The following is a 16,745-nucleotide window of genomic DNA, read 5'->3' as shown; positions in this document are numbered from 1 at the left end:
AGGAAAGGAAAGGAAAGGAAAGGAAAGGAAAGGAAAGGAAAGGAAAGGAAAGGAAAGGAAAGGAAAGGAAAGGCAAGGCCCGAGCTCGCGGCGCCCGGCGCTTTGGCGCCCCCTAGCGGCTGTCCCGAGCACGCGGTGGCAGCGCGAGCCCCGCCGGGTTTGGAACCTGGTGGGATTCAGGCAGAGGACGGGAGACCTGGAAAAACACTCTCAGTTTTGAATGGTTTTTGTAACAAAGCTTTACCGGACTCAAAGCTGAGCCTAGTCTTTGCTTCTAAAGGCTAGTTTTTGACTTTGTCCCCCTGACAAGGATAGCCTGCCACAAGCACAAAACTCAAAACTGTCGGATCAGATGAGGCTCGGGAAAAGCTGAGGCGATGGAGGATAGCACATGGATAATATATGGTTGTGAGCCCCTGTGATACCGGTATTAGCAGCCTTCTGTCTCACTGGGAATTGCACTGGAAATACACACGTGGGTTTGTCTGCTTGTGTGTGAATTCTACACACACAGACACACACAAAGCTAAAAATTGAAATGATGGAGGAAAAAATCTTTCTGTAATTAAAGGACCATTCCCTTTTATACTTGTATCACATCTTTGTACGATTCTGAATAGAACAGTGCCATTTGCACTGTTCTGTATAAGAAATATTCATTTAAGCATGTTGTAAAGTAAAAACTTCTGTTTGATGAATATAGAACATGTCAGCAAAATCTGTTTCCACTGAAAGCCATAGATGCCTTTCTTTCCTCAATTTTAACTCAGTTTGCAATAAGCTTCTAAATGAAGTGCATCCTGCCTTTATAGATCAGAACACCTGGCAGATCAATACCCAGCTTGGAAATGGGTGTGCAGATTTCCAATTACATTTTCTCTACAGCCATACCAAGAGAATCCCACAAAAGACTTCTCCCATGCCAAGGGATTGTCTCTTCTGGCTTCTGGTTTGGCAATGGGGACAATACAGGGCATACCTCAGAGGGAGACATGTGAAACAAAATTAAAGTCATCAGAAATGTTTCTTGTAACCAGAATGGCCAAATAACTAAACAATTTGAGTTCACCAAACTGAGATTTACAAGTTGAAGACATACTATTGGAAAAAGAAAACAAAAGAAGTGCAGTTTTTTAGCATCACAGATTACGTGTCTTTTAATGGCAACTTCTCATAGTTTGAAATATTCCTGGAATAGATACTAAGTACAGTTGAAACACTGAACTGATCTCTCTTAATAAGCATATTAAGACACACTACATGTTTCGTTATAGTTGAAACAAGACTGTTTGGGAAATAACCAGCTGAATACCAGTCCTAAATATATGGCCACATAAATCTTACGCTATTTTATGACAGTTGGGAACCATGAGATGAAAATATGAAACATAGGCTCCTGGAAAAAGTTTAAAGTCCTTGAAAATTCTCTGTGTTTAACTAAAAATTTGTTTTCCCAGTTTTTTTGTTACAAGGGAAAAGAGCCTTTGAAGACAATAGCCATCTATCACACAGAAAATGTTCTCTTGTCACTGCTGTATTTCAGATACGCACCAGGAAGCTGCCAATTAATCTCTAGCACTCTGATGTTCTAGGCATGTCCTACATTTAAAAACAATGTCTATTTGCAAGAATGAATCTTTAATCCCTAATTATCTTTTCAGGTCTATCTCCTTTGAGATTTGTTGCTAATCTAGCCAATGCTGACAATGGGGAGATTAAACCTCATAATTAAATGCAGTAATATCTGCCAGCACAAGTCTGCAATCTTCATTTGCCACCTTCATTTTTAAGTAGGCATTCTAAATAGGCCAAAAGCAGCCTCTGGGTGTCAGTAGAATATAGCTATATACGTCCAAAGTACCTACTTGGACTCCTGCTCACAGGCTTGGACCTGGTTGTCAGAACAGAGGCCACACCATCAAAGTTTGAGGCTTTCATTAAAGCCATTACATTTCCATGAAATTTACCCACAGGCATTCTCCAGTAGGATTCTTGTGCCATAGGCTGAGGGCTCTTTCTGACATAAGAGCCCTAATACACTGACAACATCCAGACTTGCAGTCACAGTTAATCTCCTTTTTAAGCTCCAGTGCTTGCTAATCTTAGTGCAGAAGCTCTTAAGCATCTACCTTTATAAGTCTGCCGGGTCCAGGCTGCTGTTCAAAGCAGTTGCATTCCTAATAACGCTGGTGTGAGGGCAGGTTGAAGCGGGTGTACAGACAATTTCTTCACCTCTAATTTCAAAGACTGCAGTGTCTGACAAAAACAAACCCCCACTGTGCTCAGAGAATTCAGACTCCCCAAAGAGCAGGACCTATCTCCTTTCTCACAATGCCTCTACAAAGCATTGTATATTTTACAAGGTATCTGTGATATTTTTCCTCAAGCTACTTCCTTCCATGCTTCTCCTGTATGCCTACCCCTAAGGATAGCTCTCAGTTTCCCTCTAGCAGAGAGGAAACCTGCTTTTAGCAACTTTAGCAAGTTTAGCAACTTTTTGCCTCCAACTGTTAAGGCTAGACCAAACCACATACTAGAAAAATACAAGAAAAGAGGAATCTTTTCTCCCCTTTAACTTTGTAACATACCCTATGAAAAGCTTTGTTTCCTCCTATGGCTACATAAATCTTTGGGAAGAAATCCTAAACCATGGTGGTTCTGAATTGATGATGATTTCTGCTTGTTGTATTAATGCTTGGTTAAAATAAAAAACAGCAAAGAGAAAGTTAATGGAGTTTTTAACTATTTTCATCCCACATGCTACTACGGAGCTGAAACTGAAGCAAAGATGAGAAATACCATGCCTAGCTGCTACAGATTTCATGCCAAGTTCCAGAAACATTGTACTGACAATATTCACATTTTTATTGCTATTATTGTATTTTTACTGACAGAAATTCAAAGAATCATAATCCTTAGTTTTAAATGTGCTCACACAACTTAAGCTGGTTTTATTCATTACCACATGATTGTTCACAAAGTGAAAGCCACTAAGAATGAAAAACGCAAGATCAGGCCCATATATCAAAAAATTAAAACTGCAAAGGTTCTATGAAAAGCTGTAAGTTTTCTTTGAAAAAATGTTTTCATTTGTAGTCAATTGTGAAATAGACAATGGTAGAGTCAAAAATGGATTATGAAATACATTGACTGAAAATTAAATATAAAATTAGTCATAGTTCTTGAATGCCACTATCAGCCTTACTTGTATAAAAGTTGGGCCCTGATGGTATACAAAACTTTATTTATACATTGAAACAATTGTTCTCTTGCCTGATAAGGAATATAGAAAGAAAAACATTCTGAAAATTTAATTTAAGATGAAGTCTTTTTCCAAAATATTATGATAAAAATGGTACCTTTTTTTTAATAAAATTTGCTGAAACTTCTTCTATGTTTATATATGTGGAGAGAATAGAAAGAGCACATTCAAAAATCAGCATTACATTTCTTTTTATGTTTTTTTCTGCTGGTTCTGAGATTTTCTTAGAGGCAGTTGAATAAAAGCTGACAAACACTCAGCTTAATCCTTTTTCTGAAAACCCAGTTTTTCTCAGGTCTTTCTTTCTCAAGCTGGTGCACTATAAATGCTGATATTTCACAATAAAAATGAGTAATTGTATTACAGAAATATCTAATGAAGTTTTAGGACTGAACTGTTGAAGTGAACATGAAAGGTGTTTATGAGTGTTGTGATACATCATTCCACATAATTGCAAGGAGAGATATGTTTCTGCTTTCATATGTTAATGGAAATATGGATAATTGGTTCTCCGAATTTTCATTGAAACTGATTTAATTTTGACTGGTTTTTTGTTCATTGTCCATGTATCCCAGTGAATCCCAGTTGCAAGGAATCTACCTGTGTAGCGATGAACACCATTAAGATTTGCAAGGCCACACTTATTGAACCACCATCCAGTGTTGTCACTGAAGTTACTGCAGCTCTTTACTGGCTGTCCTTTAATAGTGCACATTGGCCTGCATCCATCATTATCAACATCAAAAGTGCTGAAAGGCATGGAATTTTGGTTATCTTCTCTTCTATATCCTCTAAATGCATCACCTAAGTGCAATAGATAAAACAAAATAATAAAAAAGTTATTTCCAGAGAAATGTTCCTTTCTTGATGCACACCTCACAAACTTTTCCTCTGAATCTATTTGAAAAGTAGAATTTTTCAGAAGTGGTTCAAGAGCGCCAGCTAATGAGTTGTAAAAGTGCTAAAGATGCTGGAAATAAAAGAATAAAATACTAAGAAATATGGAAGAAGCTGGAATTCAGTGAAACGCCTTTGTATTTTTGTTGCTTTTAGCAATGCATGCGGGCTATGAAGGTAAAGGCTTCTGTTCTCAGAAACAGAGGAAGAAGAAAGTAAACAAAAAGGGTTGTAACTTCAGATTTTCCAGTAACGTGCCCAAAGCCCCAGAATGAGTCATGAAACAAGATTGAATTGTTAAATCACAAAGGTCAGTTATTACTGTCTTTGTTGTCTTACAAAACAAAAACAAAAAGAACCTACTGAAGTAACAGTATTTTTCACAAATGCAGAGTAAAGCACAAACACCTTTAGAGAGCAACTATTTAATTGATAATAAGAGCCATTCTTGCATAACGTGGAAAAAAACAGAAAGGCATGAGGCAATGCTTAATGCAAAACTCTGCACGCGTAGTGTATTTATGCTGTTAAGGGAGGTCTGGAATTAATTTGTATCTATGTATACCCAGCAACTGTTACACACTGTAGGCCAGCTTTGCTCCACTCAGTTTCTTTCTCTATCCTTTGTACATGACTATCTGGGCACTTCTGAATTATATAAAGCATCATCAGGCACACTGCCAGTAACATCCGTGATGAGATAATAGTCATTTAAATAGTCATGTACCATTAGGTAAATAAACTTAATTGTACATTAGGTAAATAAACACTAACACCCAAAAAAACCCTTATTTATTTTATATATATCTCATTCAGTTTACTTTTTTTTTATTATTACAGGCATAAGTGATCACCGCAGAATTAAAATTTTATCTGCATAAGTGTTCATTATGTACCAGAGAAAAACACATTAGAAATAAAATTTCTGAAGTTTATTATTTTTTGAATGCATTTTTTTATATTAAGAAAGGGAATTTTTAAATACTTCAAAGAAGGAAGTTCTTACCAGCATTTCCTGAATAATGCCCCAAATGGATCTTAAAAGAACACGCTTCATCCTCTATCCAAAATCCATCATATGATGCATAGGCATGCTTGTCATTTTCTGATTCCAGATCCACATAAAGACTGAAATGAGTGGCTTTTTGATTCACTATGTCAAAAATCTTCCTCAGTCCAAGCCAAAATTCTCCTTAAAGAGAAATATAATATATAGTCTAGAAATGGAAACTGTACAAGAAAAAGTGATTGCTCCTTTTTTTTTGCTTTCCCACCTGAACCAAATGTAATAAAAGTTGCATGATTGGCTTATATTCCTCTGAAAGACTAATGAAGGAACAGAGTAATCTTCCTACTTCCTTAGGAAATCCCTCAGAATTCCCATGTGTGTATCATCTTTTTTTTCTCTGTGATATGTTTTAGAAGATTGTCCAGATGATAGATTTCAAATATTCATCTTCAATATATCTTAGAAAACCACAAAAACTTGATGTGCTAAAGATCCACTTGCATGAACAGAGCTCAGTAGCACTCCTAAGGGCAATACTGAGAAATGATAAATGTTAGCATCCTATGAAATGCAAAAAAAATGCAAACCCTATTCTTGAAATTTAAGCCCTGCTCTCGAGACTTGCTGCCTCCGTAAATCACACTTGTAGCCCCATATGAGGTGCACTTCTTTGTACAGAAAAGCTGCGTGCTTCCATTGCAATCCCAGATAAACTTCTGAAAAAGCCAATGGGTTTAGACTTGTGGGATATTAAAGGTGGCAATGAAAAATTAATATCACAGTTGTGTTGGTATAAGCTACTGAAATATTTCCATTGTTTATAACTTTGCATGCCCTATGGTGAAGTATTATTGAGTTTTGTCTGTTCTAAGGAAATACTTTGCAAAAGTGATTCAAACCAACAAAAACACTTTTTTTTAAGCTGAAAAGAGAGGAAATAGAAGCTATAAACTATTTCAAGCAGAAAACATAATATTTTAAACACTTTTGTGAGACTGCAATACCTAAAGACTATAGTGGAGTAATAGTCACTATTGGGAAGATCACACAATAGGTTTGATGAAAAAAAATCCTTAAGTGAAAATAAGACTTTTAGGAAGCAAGAATTTCATACTACTAAAACTACTGCACAAATTAGAGGACTGTAGCTCACATAAAAGCAGTAGAAATGTGGGATCCAAAGCATTTTAAAGTATTTAAAATTAATACCATTAAGGTCACCAAATCCATCCAGATATTCTGACCATGTTCTCTGAAACTTAACGATTCCATCAGTTCTTTTCTGAACCACAGTCCATCCACCTCCTCGAAAATCCATGTCACACAAAACCTAAAACAGACATAGACACGATTAAGCATTCTTGAAGCAGCTTTTTTGAAAAACACATTTTAATTAAATAAAGGCGGAATATTCAGAGTTTTGCTAAGTAATATACTTTTCAAATATCTTTAAAAAAAAGCTCTAAGAAAGTAAAAAACAAGCTGCAGTATTTTTTTATATGTTCTTGTTGAACATTTGGATTTGGATATATTTGGATATAATATAACATAACATAACATAACATTCTCACAACAGATATAATAAATAAGCTTTGGTAAATGTCACTGTAACATATATAGCATGAAAGAGAAGCAACTTGCAATGTCATGTATTAATCAGGCAAAATATCATCAATACAGGTAGCAACACTGAATGAACTTTTATTTCAGCAAAGCAAAATAGACACAACTTCTTGTATGGTCTCCATCACCATCATGCCTTCTTCCAGAAAATACTGTGTTTGTGATGCTTGGGAAATTTAGAGCCTTTAATAAAGGGTGAGGAAATGGAAAACAGTGATAGCAGTAACCCAGCATGTAACAATAATTTGCAGCAGCAAAAACCTCTACATAAGAAGTGGCCCCGATCCAGGCAAGTCCCAATGTGAACATATAACTGCCTGCAACTGAGCGGCACCACTGAATACATAAGATCAGCTCTCAAATTTATGAGTCTTTGTAAGTCTTTGCTAAAATTTGTGCCCAGCAGTATGTCAAATGGCAGGGGTCCAGCTGCCATCTGCTCTGTTTTGGAATATCACATTAAGTAGCACGTTTTCTCCTCAGCCCATCTAACTTAAGATGTGTAATTGACTTTCCTAAGTAGATCTGCAGTGCCAAATCTTGATCAGTTCTAACTGGGATTATAATGTCTGGGAACCTAATGTAGAAAGATCACATGGCACATTTATACACTGCACCACCTAAGATAACCAAGGAAGTTATAAGGGATAGTATCCATAATTAGCATTTAAAAGTAGGAGTTCATTTTTGTCTCCAAATGTGACTAATATCAGGAGAATTAACCTGCAAAATGCTTAAAGTTAGTGAGCCAGTAAGCTTCTTGTAGTAACAAAAGTATTTTCAGAGCATAATGTTGCTCTGATAACATTAAGCCAATGCACAAGTGATGGAGTAAAGAAATTTTTTTTTTATGTTACAGGAAATGTACAAAATTGAACGTTTCAGAAAAGAGAGATTTGCAGTCTTAGCCAGCTGATAAAAGTGGAAATTAGGTATAAGTCAGTTAACCCTCAAAAAAAATTGTGGCAGACTGAGAATTTTATGTTGCACCTTCATTGCCTGTAGTAGCTAGATATTTTTCAGGAAACCAGACTTGCTCCTTAGCAGAAAAACATGAACATCATAGTCAAAGCCTCTGTGATTTAACAATGTCTTCTCAATGAATGACAAGAAAGGAACAGGACAGAGCTGCAATTTGATCTAATACAACCTTCAAGTAAGATACTTCAGGCAATTCTTGCAAAACAAATACTAAATGAATCATAGTAAGGTTCATGTGCATGAAAAAAAACTGTGACTTTTATTCCCTGGACAATCACATGCTTATTTCAGTCACCCAAGGAGGACAGAACTGGAATAAAAAGAACTATATAAGATTCCAAAATGAATATTTAGATGAAAATACCTAAACCTTATTCAAAATAATCCCATTGCCTCATCCACTGTCTTGAGAAGATGATTGCATGCTTGGCTACTCCTCTGACTATGAGTCAGAAATATTATGAGGAGCCCACTTGGTCACAACATCAATCTTCAGTTCAATATAAATCAGTGGAAGTGTTGATAATTCACAGAAGAAGCAGATATAGACCTACTCGAGAGGTGATCAGCCAGTTCAACACAGTACCAGCACATACACCAGCTAAATAAAATATTAATAGATAGAGAAAAATACAGTCATAGCTGTGTAGTTTTCTTAATCCCTTATGGAAATGTTGCCATTGTAAAGCATTATAATAGTTAATCTGCTTTACAGTTTGCTCTGTGCCTCATACCATGAAAGGAATGATTGTGCCAGGTACAACCTAAATTAAATGAGAAGGAGGACACTTCTACTGAATATTTCTTCCCTTTCCACCTGCAGTGTGTATAAGAGGTATGCTCTAAACAACAGTTTAGTTTGTCTGATCCAGCTGAGAAACATCATTGATCAAAATTTACTGAGTGAAAAATGTATCAGAAATTGGACATGGTTCATTTTTCCAACAGTGAAATTGGTTTTAATCACTTCATGAATAAATGTTCAGGAAAAAGCCTATTTGATAGTAACTTCCTGAGGTTACAGAAACCTGCCAATACCACTAAAGCTAGATATTCTTATTGCTCCTGGAATTTGGAGTTCAATTAGCCCAAGTTAAGATCAAAATATATACTCACTTTTGGAAACATGAGGTATCAAACTTGAAAAATAAGAATGGGATCACGTTGTCTAGTTTTTATTTAACTGATATCTTTATGCATATTATTCTAAATACATTTTTCATTTAGGTTCTGTTGCATAAAAAGGCATCTTATTGCTGCAAAGGTCCTCATCGAAATAAATTGTTTCATGTTGTGTTTGTTTCCTGTTTTTCAGTTTTGTCCTATGGATTTCTGCCTCTGTATTTTTTTCTTATTTTGCTGGTCTGCAGAACATTTAGAACCCTTGTCTATTAGCCTCTAAAAGATGCTTTATAATTTCTTGTTTATATTTTAATGTCTTGATATTTTTGTCTATCGGCCATTTATCTTCAGCACATGAAAGAATTCACATTAAATAGTTTTTCTTAAAATAACATTCTTTATGGAACACATATTTTAGATATTTTTCTCTGAGAGCTTTTTGGCACTGTCTTTTAAATTCGGTGCATCGTTTACCAGACAAGAAATGAGACACTCATGACTGCAAACATTTCTTTAATTATTTATTGTTACCTTGTTCTTTTAATCAAATTGCTATGATTTTTCTTTTATATTTCCGGAATCACCTCCAATCCAGAAGAAATTCTGAAACAGAAGCATTTTTTGCTGTGGTGGAATGTTGTTCATACTACAAATATGGTTGTTCTGTGAACACTGCAACGTGTATTTGCCTTTCTTTTACACAGAAGGGAGCTGTTGATGAGTTACAGATCTTTTTCTGAGCTCACTGCTTTGTATGGAGAGAATGACAGGTTTTCATATCAAAGGTTGAAGAATCAAGTTCATTTTTCCTTTTGAGAAGCCAGCATAATTCTGAAACCTTTTCTTAACCAGTTTAAGCTCCTTTTTGTAGCATTTTGAAGGGCCCCGGTTGGCTAGAGATAAAGGGATTCATCCTTCCTTTATTACATATAAAGGAATGCTACAAAGTTAGATATTAAATTTTGCTGGTTATTAGTTGGCTTAAATTCCTCTTTTTTTTTTGCAAAAAATAATGACCTCAACCTGTATGGCAAAGCTGAAGGTTTGAAAGTGCCATATCTGCCTTGCCACTATGCATAAGGCCTTCTCTAACTAGAACAACCTGAAATGGAAATAAACACATAAAACAAAATATTCCTTGTGTTTGCAAGGATCTTAATATTCTTAGTCTGAAGAAATTGACCCAAAATTCCTTTCTTCTAGATGAGCACTATTAATCTGAGTAATTACATAAAGTGCAGGCAGTGACAGGAAGTATGATTGCTGCAGCTTGTTTTAGGGATATATATCCTTGCTTCAGGAATATAAATCCTACAAACTGGAGAGAAAAGACACAATTTTAGATGCCTCCGTGTCTCAAGATTGGGTTATAATGACACTTAGACAAGAGCTAAGCACCTACTCCTCAGACCAAGGCACATCTGCACCTACACTTGGATGACTCTGCATCACTGGAGTCCCATCACAAGAGAAGGCAATGTTATGCAGCAGAATAACTCAAAATCTAAGAGTCCCGTCTTAAAAGCAAAACGGATCAGCCAGAAGAACAACTCTTCTCCATACCCAAAAGAGGTGCTGGAAAATACCTTGGGTTTTCCTCTTTGTTTTCCTCAGAGTTTCACTGCATATAAAAACTGACAGTGGGCTCTTACGACAGAGATTAAATTTCTTTGTAGAAAATAAGAAACTTGTCAAATTTACAGTAATAGCAGACACGTGCAGATGATTTAATATATTTTTCATTCATCTGTTGAGAAATTGTCATGGAAAATGCTTTAAGTCTACTAGAAATATTCTAAATGCATATTCTCAAGCAAATTGTGACTGCAATAATAAATGTATTACCTCAAAAGGATAATTTGATCCTTCTGGATGGATAATGTACAGACCACTTGGAGTTTTTGAAATGGAACCAACAGTATCTTTAATATGAGTGCAGTCCAAACCTAGAGACAAAAGTTATTCAATGGAGTTCATTAGAAAAATATGTTTAAAAAAAAATACAGATTAATATAGGAATATTACTTTTCTTGGTGAAATGAATTATTTAAAATATAATTTTCTTCTCATGCAAACTTCAAAATCAGGCTTTGTCATGAATTTACCTTGTAAATTAAAATTCTCTAAACACCATTCAGTTTCTAAGTACAAATGACACTGTACAGACAAAGTTCTTTCTAATCTTAATAGACATGATACATACCTAAGCAAAATTAAATATTATGTATCTGGGTCAATTTACAGATTATTTTTTCATTTTATTTATAACACCTGTACTGTCAAAAAGACATTATCTGGGAAATGAAATATTTTTCCTACAGATACTTGTATTTATACTTGTAAAAGCCTTTCCATCATAAAGTATATGTGAAAAACATTCCATATGAATAAGGATACTCTAGATGCAGAGCACACTTTATTTCACTGCAAAAGAATGTGCCATTCAGCAGCCTCAGATCACTTACTAGCTGATAATCATTCTTGGTATTTTACATAAAAATCAGCATGCTTAACAGGATGTCCAGAGTTATCAGCTGCAAATTATTTTAAGCAGTATTTATGATAACACTTTTAAATAGTTTCTTAAGTTTCCAAAGTTTATATGTTACTAACACAGGATAAATGTCAATGTTACAATTGCTTGCCTTTGCTTTAATTAGCTCCTTTTCAAGATACAAAGATAAAAAGGGAGGATGTCAAGACTACATCTGAAAAGTACTTACCATGAGATTGAACTGCTTTGTAAGGAAGTGGATCTAACTGTTTTCTCAAAATTACTGTGTTCAAAAGAACAATTTTGTTCATGAGTTCATTCACCTGCAAATTCAAATAAAAGATCTCTAATTAGGTTGCAATGAGAAATTTTGCATCCTAAAGATTTTTTCTGAATCCCAGTAAACATAACCTGAAGTTAACTTTTGTGATGTGTAGCAATTTGTACCAATGTGAAGAAATGGTCCTCCACTTACCCAACTGCAATGTACGACACTAAATTGTAAAGCAGGGTGCCTACCACTCCTCACAGAAATGGAACTCACACCCTACCAAAGGTACAAGGACTGGTGATAAAACACTCTAATCCTACTGGTTTAATGGCAATTTAATGAACCCTATTTTTCCTCAGAAAGACAACACCTGCTGTGAGAAATAACAAATGCAAACCTTTATAATAAAGAAAAAAAGTACCTGATTAGAAAGGTAATCCAGTGAAGACTGTTGATCATCCATCATGTCTCTTACAAGTTTTTTTGTGCTTCTGGCATATTCAGCAAGAGAGTTCTGCAAATTTCCTTCAAAAGAAATATGTTCATCCACTTTGTTTTCATAACTCTAGAAATATTCCTGACTAAATGTCAACATTTATTACATCTTAGTGAATACTGAACATGGTTTACCTTACAGCACCTAAAAGTGAAATGAAAGTAATACAGAGGCCACAGATTAAAGCCAAAGGTGCTAAAAAGCTTCAGACTTTTTGACTGCAGTAAAGACAGCTTAAGTGATGGGTCTTCTCATGTTTTGAAGAATTAATCTTATCCTTGGGTAAACTGGACAACCAGATAATGGATATCACAGAAATATAAATGCATATGATAAAAGACAGATATATATATATATATAAGGTTTCTTGTCACCTGACATTTGCTCATTCACTATACTACTCCTGGTTTTTGCCCTGATGCTAAAAATCATCATCACCATCATCAAGGCATATAATTAATACTGTATATTTTTAAATCATATGTGGAAACCAAGAATTTGCACAATTATTTTCAGAGGCTGATTGTAAAATTTGCTGTGCAGTTTGTCAAGGTAGTGAATAGAGAATATCCTGTGTAAACCTCTATAAAAGGTAAGGTGAAGTACACATTTACTCCCATGTAACTCACTAACTAATTAACTACCTCCCACTTATATCCCCCACATCCAGCTATGACCTTTGAATGAGGAACAGACATCCTCCTCTTCCTCTAATTGAGATACTGACATTCAGAGGGTAACAGATCCAGGTGGGTTGTGCAGTTCCTTGGATTTGCCTGTCTTCACCAATGATTATGCTTTGTCACACCAGCTGCATCCCAAAAACAGGACATCCCAAATTTTCTGGACAACACACAGTTTGGGCAGCAGGGTCACAAGGCTGTCACATGCGCTCAAGAAGATTAAAAAATAAATTTGCACAGCATAGCGTAGCAGAGGAGAGGATTGCATAGCATGGCACTGATTAGCTCATCACTCAAAGTATTCTTTATTAATACATACTGCACATGTAATGTTTGTCCCCTTGTAAAATTTTAGCTTGAGCATCACATGGTACAAGGCATTGTTCTTTTTGTTTTGAAATATCTGCAGATTTATTCTCTTCTGCCTGGAGTGGTTCCTCCACAGCTCCACCATTCGTTGTGTCCTGTTGTACCAAACAATGGAAGGGGAAATAAATGGAACAGGAAGGACACATGAAACAGCTCAGTCTGCCAAAATGAAGTAGATTGCTTCACAGGACTTCCTTCAAAACCTGTTATTTAAAAGCTTTATCAAGGGATAATTGACAGAGGTGAGACCAAAACTGATTAGATGTTCTCGGCTTAGCCATATCTCACAAGAAAATAGTAGAGTCAGAGGTAAAGAATAACCTCTATAAATTAAAAAAATACCACCACTATTTCTGGTAAGGTATTCTACTTGTGAACACTGTAAATGGGAGGCAAAAACCTGCAAATCCTGCATTTTAAGAATCACCACACGCAATAGATATCTCAAATGCTAAGGAACTTATTTTCACTGGAAAGGAGTAGGCTTTTCAATTCACCAGGTATTAGCAAAATACTTTTACTCTTGAAAATACCTAAATTCATTATTTAGATGCTGATTGGGGAAATATTTGCATAAGTTTTTAACTTATGCACACAAGCAGTCATGAGAAGATTTGCAAATTAATTCAGCATTAAAAAAATATATATTTTAAATGTTCTTATAGGGGAAAGAATACAGGAACAGTAATCCTGGGCACATAATTATCTGAAATAGTAGCACTAATAGCATTAGTAAAAGTAGTTACACCTATTACTGTTATTTTAAAATTATATTCTCATATTTAATAGTTTTTCTTCCATGGTGCCATATGACATAAAATAAGGGAATGTCTCTGAATAATCACTTAAAATAATTCCTAAAAGTAATTCCCAAAATATGTGTCATTGTCAAAAGATTAAGTAACATGTTTTTGCATGAGTCTCTGTTTGATAATTTCATAATCTCAGCAAATCATTTGTAGTATGTTCATATATTGTGTTTTCAAATGTAAATAGGATCCTTAGAAACATCAAGATTTTAATTAAAAACAAAACTTATTTATACTTGAATACATCTTCAACATAGTTGTTCTTTCCTGCTTCATTTTTCTGATTCTGAAATTGGCATTATACCAGCAAGCACTGAACAGGGTTTTTTCCCCTGATTTTTGCTCTTAAAAAGTGAAAGTAAAAACTACAAAAATCTGTTAACAAAGGAATTTTGCAAAAACAGTTTTCTGAATTACTAGTGTAATTGCATTTAGTGCCTGGAGAATGGTAGAGAAGTAAAAAAAAAATGTTTCTTTAATATTGAAAAAAGCACAAAATAAAGAAAGAAAAATTATGTAAGAGTTATAAACAGATCTCTAGAAACTTATAAATAGAACACTCAAAAGTATGACTTGTTCCAGGGCTATCACAGATACTGACCAGATGTGCAATTAAACACTGTTAAGCAAATATTTTTAATCAATATTTATCTTTAACAAAAGCCAACATGAAACAAGCAATTAAGTCTGATCTCAGCAATTCAAGCAAAAACTGACTCTGCCAAAAACAACAGTAACTCTGCATTTAAAGTCACGCAGATGAGATTAAAAATATGACATAACAACTGAGCTGTGATATTAACACAAAAATGTTCTAATATGCTGAATTCCTACAATTTCAATATAGTTTCTTTTGTCTATCTGAAAATATCTGATTTTTCTCTATTTTCATATCTACCTTGAATAAGACAATCCATATTTTTAAAAGATGTCACTTTTCTGAGAAATCATTCAGTTACATTCCTTACCTTATCTAAACAAAGTAATAGAAAATCTTACCTTAGGTGAACAAGGTTCGCCATTATTTATGACAGTCTCTCCTAAACTGAACAAAAAAATATTAAGACAAATAAATGAAGTGACCCTAAAGTGGTGGTTCATCTTTTACTTGAAGAAATGCAAATGTTTTGATGGGTTTCAAATTTCTGTGGAAAGAATTGTACACTATAAAGGCCTGATCTAACTATTTGGGAATGTCTACAGCACAAAGGGCAGCCAACACATCACTCCTTTACTGCCTGGATTTAATAAACCACATTTCAACTGCACAGTAGATTTTATATATTACTACTTGCATCCTGAGGAAAACTACTGCTTATCACCTCTACATGACACATCAAACATATGTATTTTCATTGTGATAAACTCTGACAAATTTTCTTATATGCTACTTTTGAGCATTTGTGTATATTTGGCATGAGTGTTCTGGGATACTTGAAAGAAAAAGTAGTATTACTTGATGTTTTTAAATTTTTATCAAGTTTTTTATCATTAAAATTTAGGAGTCTGTATTGTTGTGGTGTTAGTGAACTACAACAGGCTGTGGAGGCAATTTTTGAATAGGTCATCAAAGTTCAAAACAGAAAACTGAAAAAACATTATTTTAAATTAGTACTTTGTATTACAGAGAAAATCTTTTACCAGGAGAATAATAGTAGTATTTTGGTGTCACTGGTAGCCCACCCATTGTAACACAAGTACTGAGACTATCATTCTGAATCAACTTGATGAATGAATGATTTTTGTCCCTGAAAAAAGTCAAAGAGAATGGCATGAAAAGAAGAAAATAAAATGTAGTCCACAGAAGCTTAATTAAAACTATGAGGCACTTACAAATTTCACACACTCAGTTCCACTACTTTTTATCTTAAAACTGGATATGATAGTCTAAAAAGAAAAGGTTCAGAAAGGTCCCATGTATTTAGAGAATTTAGACACATTAGAGAATTTAAATTATTTGTGATCTGGCTAAATAAATGAAACCTCAGCTTCCAATGTACAACTGGGAAATATACTGTCTAAAGGATTTTCAGGATACGCTGTTCAATCACACCTTACACTGCTACAAAACAAGACAGTGTTCCAAATTTGTCTTGATAATGTGGTTCATCTTCACCTCTATCTAAAGCTGGAATACACTGGAAATAGCTTTTGCTACTAAGATTTGCTGGGAGAAACCAACATTTGCTGGGAATGGGGAATAATACACTTTTTAATCCAATGTTATATTTTAAAGTTACTAACTAAATGGTACTAAGAACCTGTAACTGAGAGGAGTATATTCAACTGCCTGTGAAATTATGAACAACTTTGGCTCTACTGTATCCCTCAAAATCAAATTTTTAATTTTTTCTAAAGGACCACATGGTACATAATAGCTTTCCAATATGAGACTTACTAGGGTTTAATTAGTGTGTCAGTTGATGCTCTCTCAAGAAGATGTAGGTTGTGATCCTTAGTTCAGCCTCAGGAAGAAGATTTCCATGGCTTTCTATATATCACATTAAGGGCAAATTAACAGTTTTTCTTCTTTCTATGTACATAAATAGGCAGAATGAGAAAGTTCAGGCAGGAATGGTTAAAATAGTCAGAACATTAACTTCTCCCATGCATTTGCCTACACAGGTTGGAGAAAAACTATAGGACATCAGCAGGTTAATCCTTCACTGGAACAAGAAGGAAAGAAAAACGTGTTTTTGCAGCAGCACAGCTATGCTCCAGCCTTCAAG

General features: G+C 34.8%; 1 protein-coding gene across 1 annotated transcript; it reads right to left on the bottom strand.

Moving 5' to 3' along the window:
* Nucleotides 1-1,129: 1,129 nt before the first annotated feature.
* ANGPTL5 (angiopoietin like 5) lies at nt 1,130-15,207 on the bottom strand. Its single transcript, XM_023920593.2, has 8 exons — nt 15,016-15,207; nt 13,158-13,302; nt 12,081-12,184; nt 11,618-11,711; nt 10,740-10,840; nt 6,378-6,498; nt 5,166-5,351; nt 1,130-4,066 (listed from the first exon to the last, which is right to left on the bottom strand). Exons 1-8 carry the CDS (start codon nt 15,115-15,117, stop codon nt 3,747-3,749), a joined length of 1,173 nt encoding a protein of 390 aa, XP_023776361.2. The 5' UTR covers nt 15,118-15,207; the 3' UTR covers nt 1,130-3,746.
* Between the last annotated feature and the right edge of the window lie 1,538 nt (nt 15,208-16,745).

This window comes from Cyanistes caeruleus, chromosome 3 (genome assembly GCF_971803275.1).
Source record: "Cyanistes caeruleus chromosome 3, bCyaCae1.hap1.1, whole genome shotgun sequence".
Taxonomy (NCBI): domain Eukaryota; kingdom Metazoa; phylum Chordata; class Aves; order Passeriformes; family Paridae; genus Cyanistes; species Cyanistes caeruleus.
This window is presented reverse-complemented; position numbering and strand designations above follow the sequence as displayed.

Excerpts from the sequence above, each read along its gene's own strand:
- ANGPTL5 (XM_023920593.2), bottom strand. The coding sequence starts at position 15,117 with ATGAACCACCACTTTAGGGTCACTTCATTTATTTGTCTTAATATTTTT. Across the intron at positions 13,303-15,015 it reads GCGAACCTTGTTCACCTAAG|GACACAACGAATGGTGGAGC; the intron begins GTAAGATTTTCT and ends TTGGTACAACAG. Across the intron at positions 10,841-11,617 it reads CAAAGCAGTTCAATCTCATG|GTTTGGACTGCACTCATATT; the intron begins GTAAGTACTTTT and ends TTTTGTCTCTAG.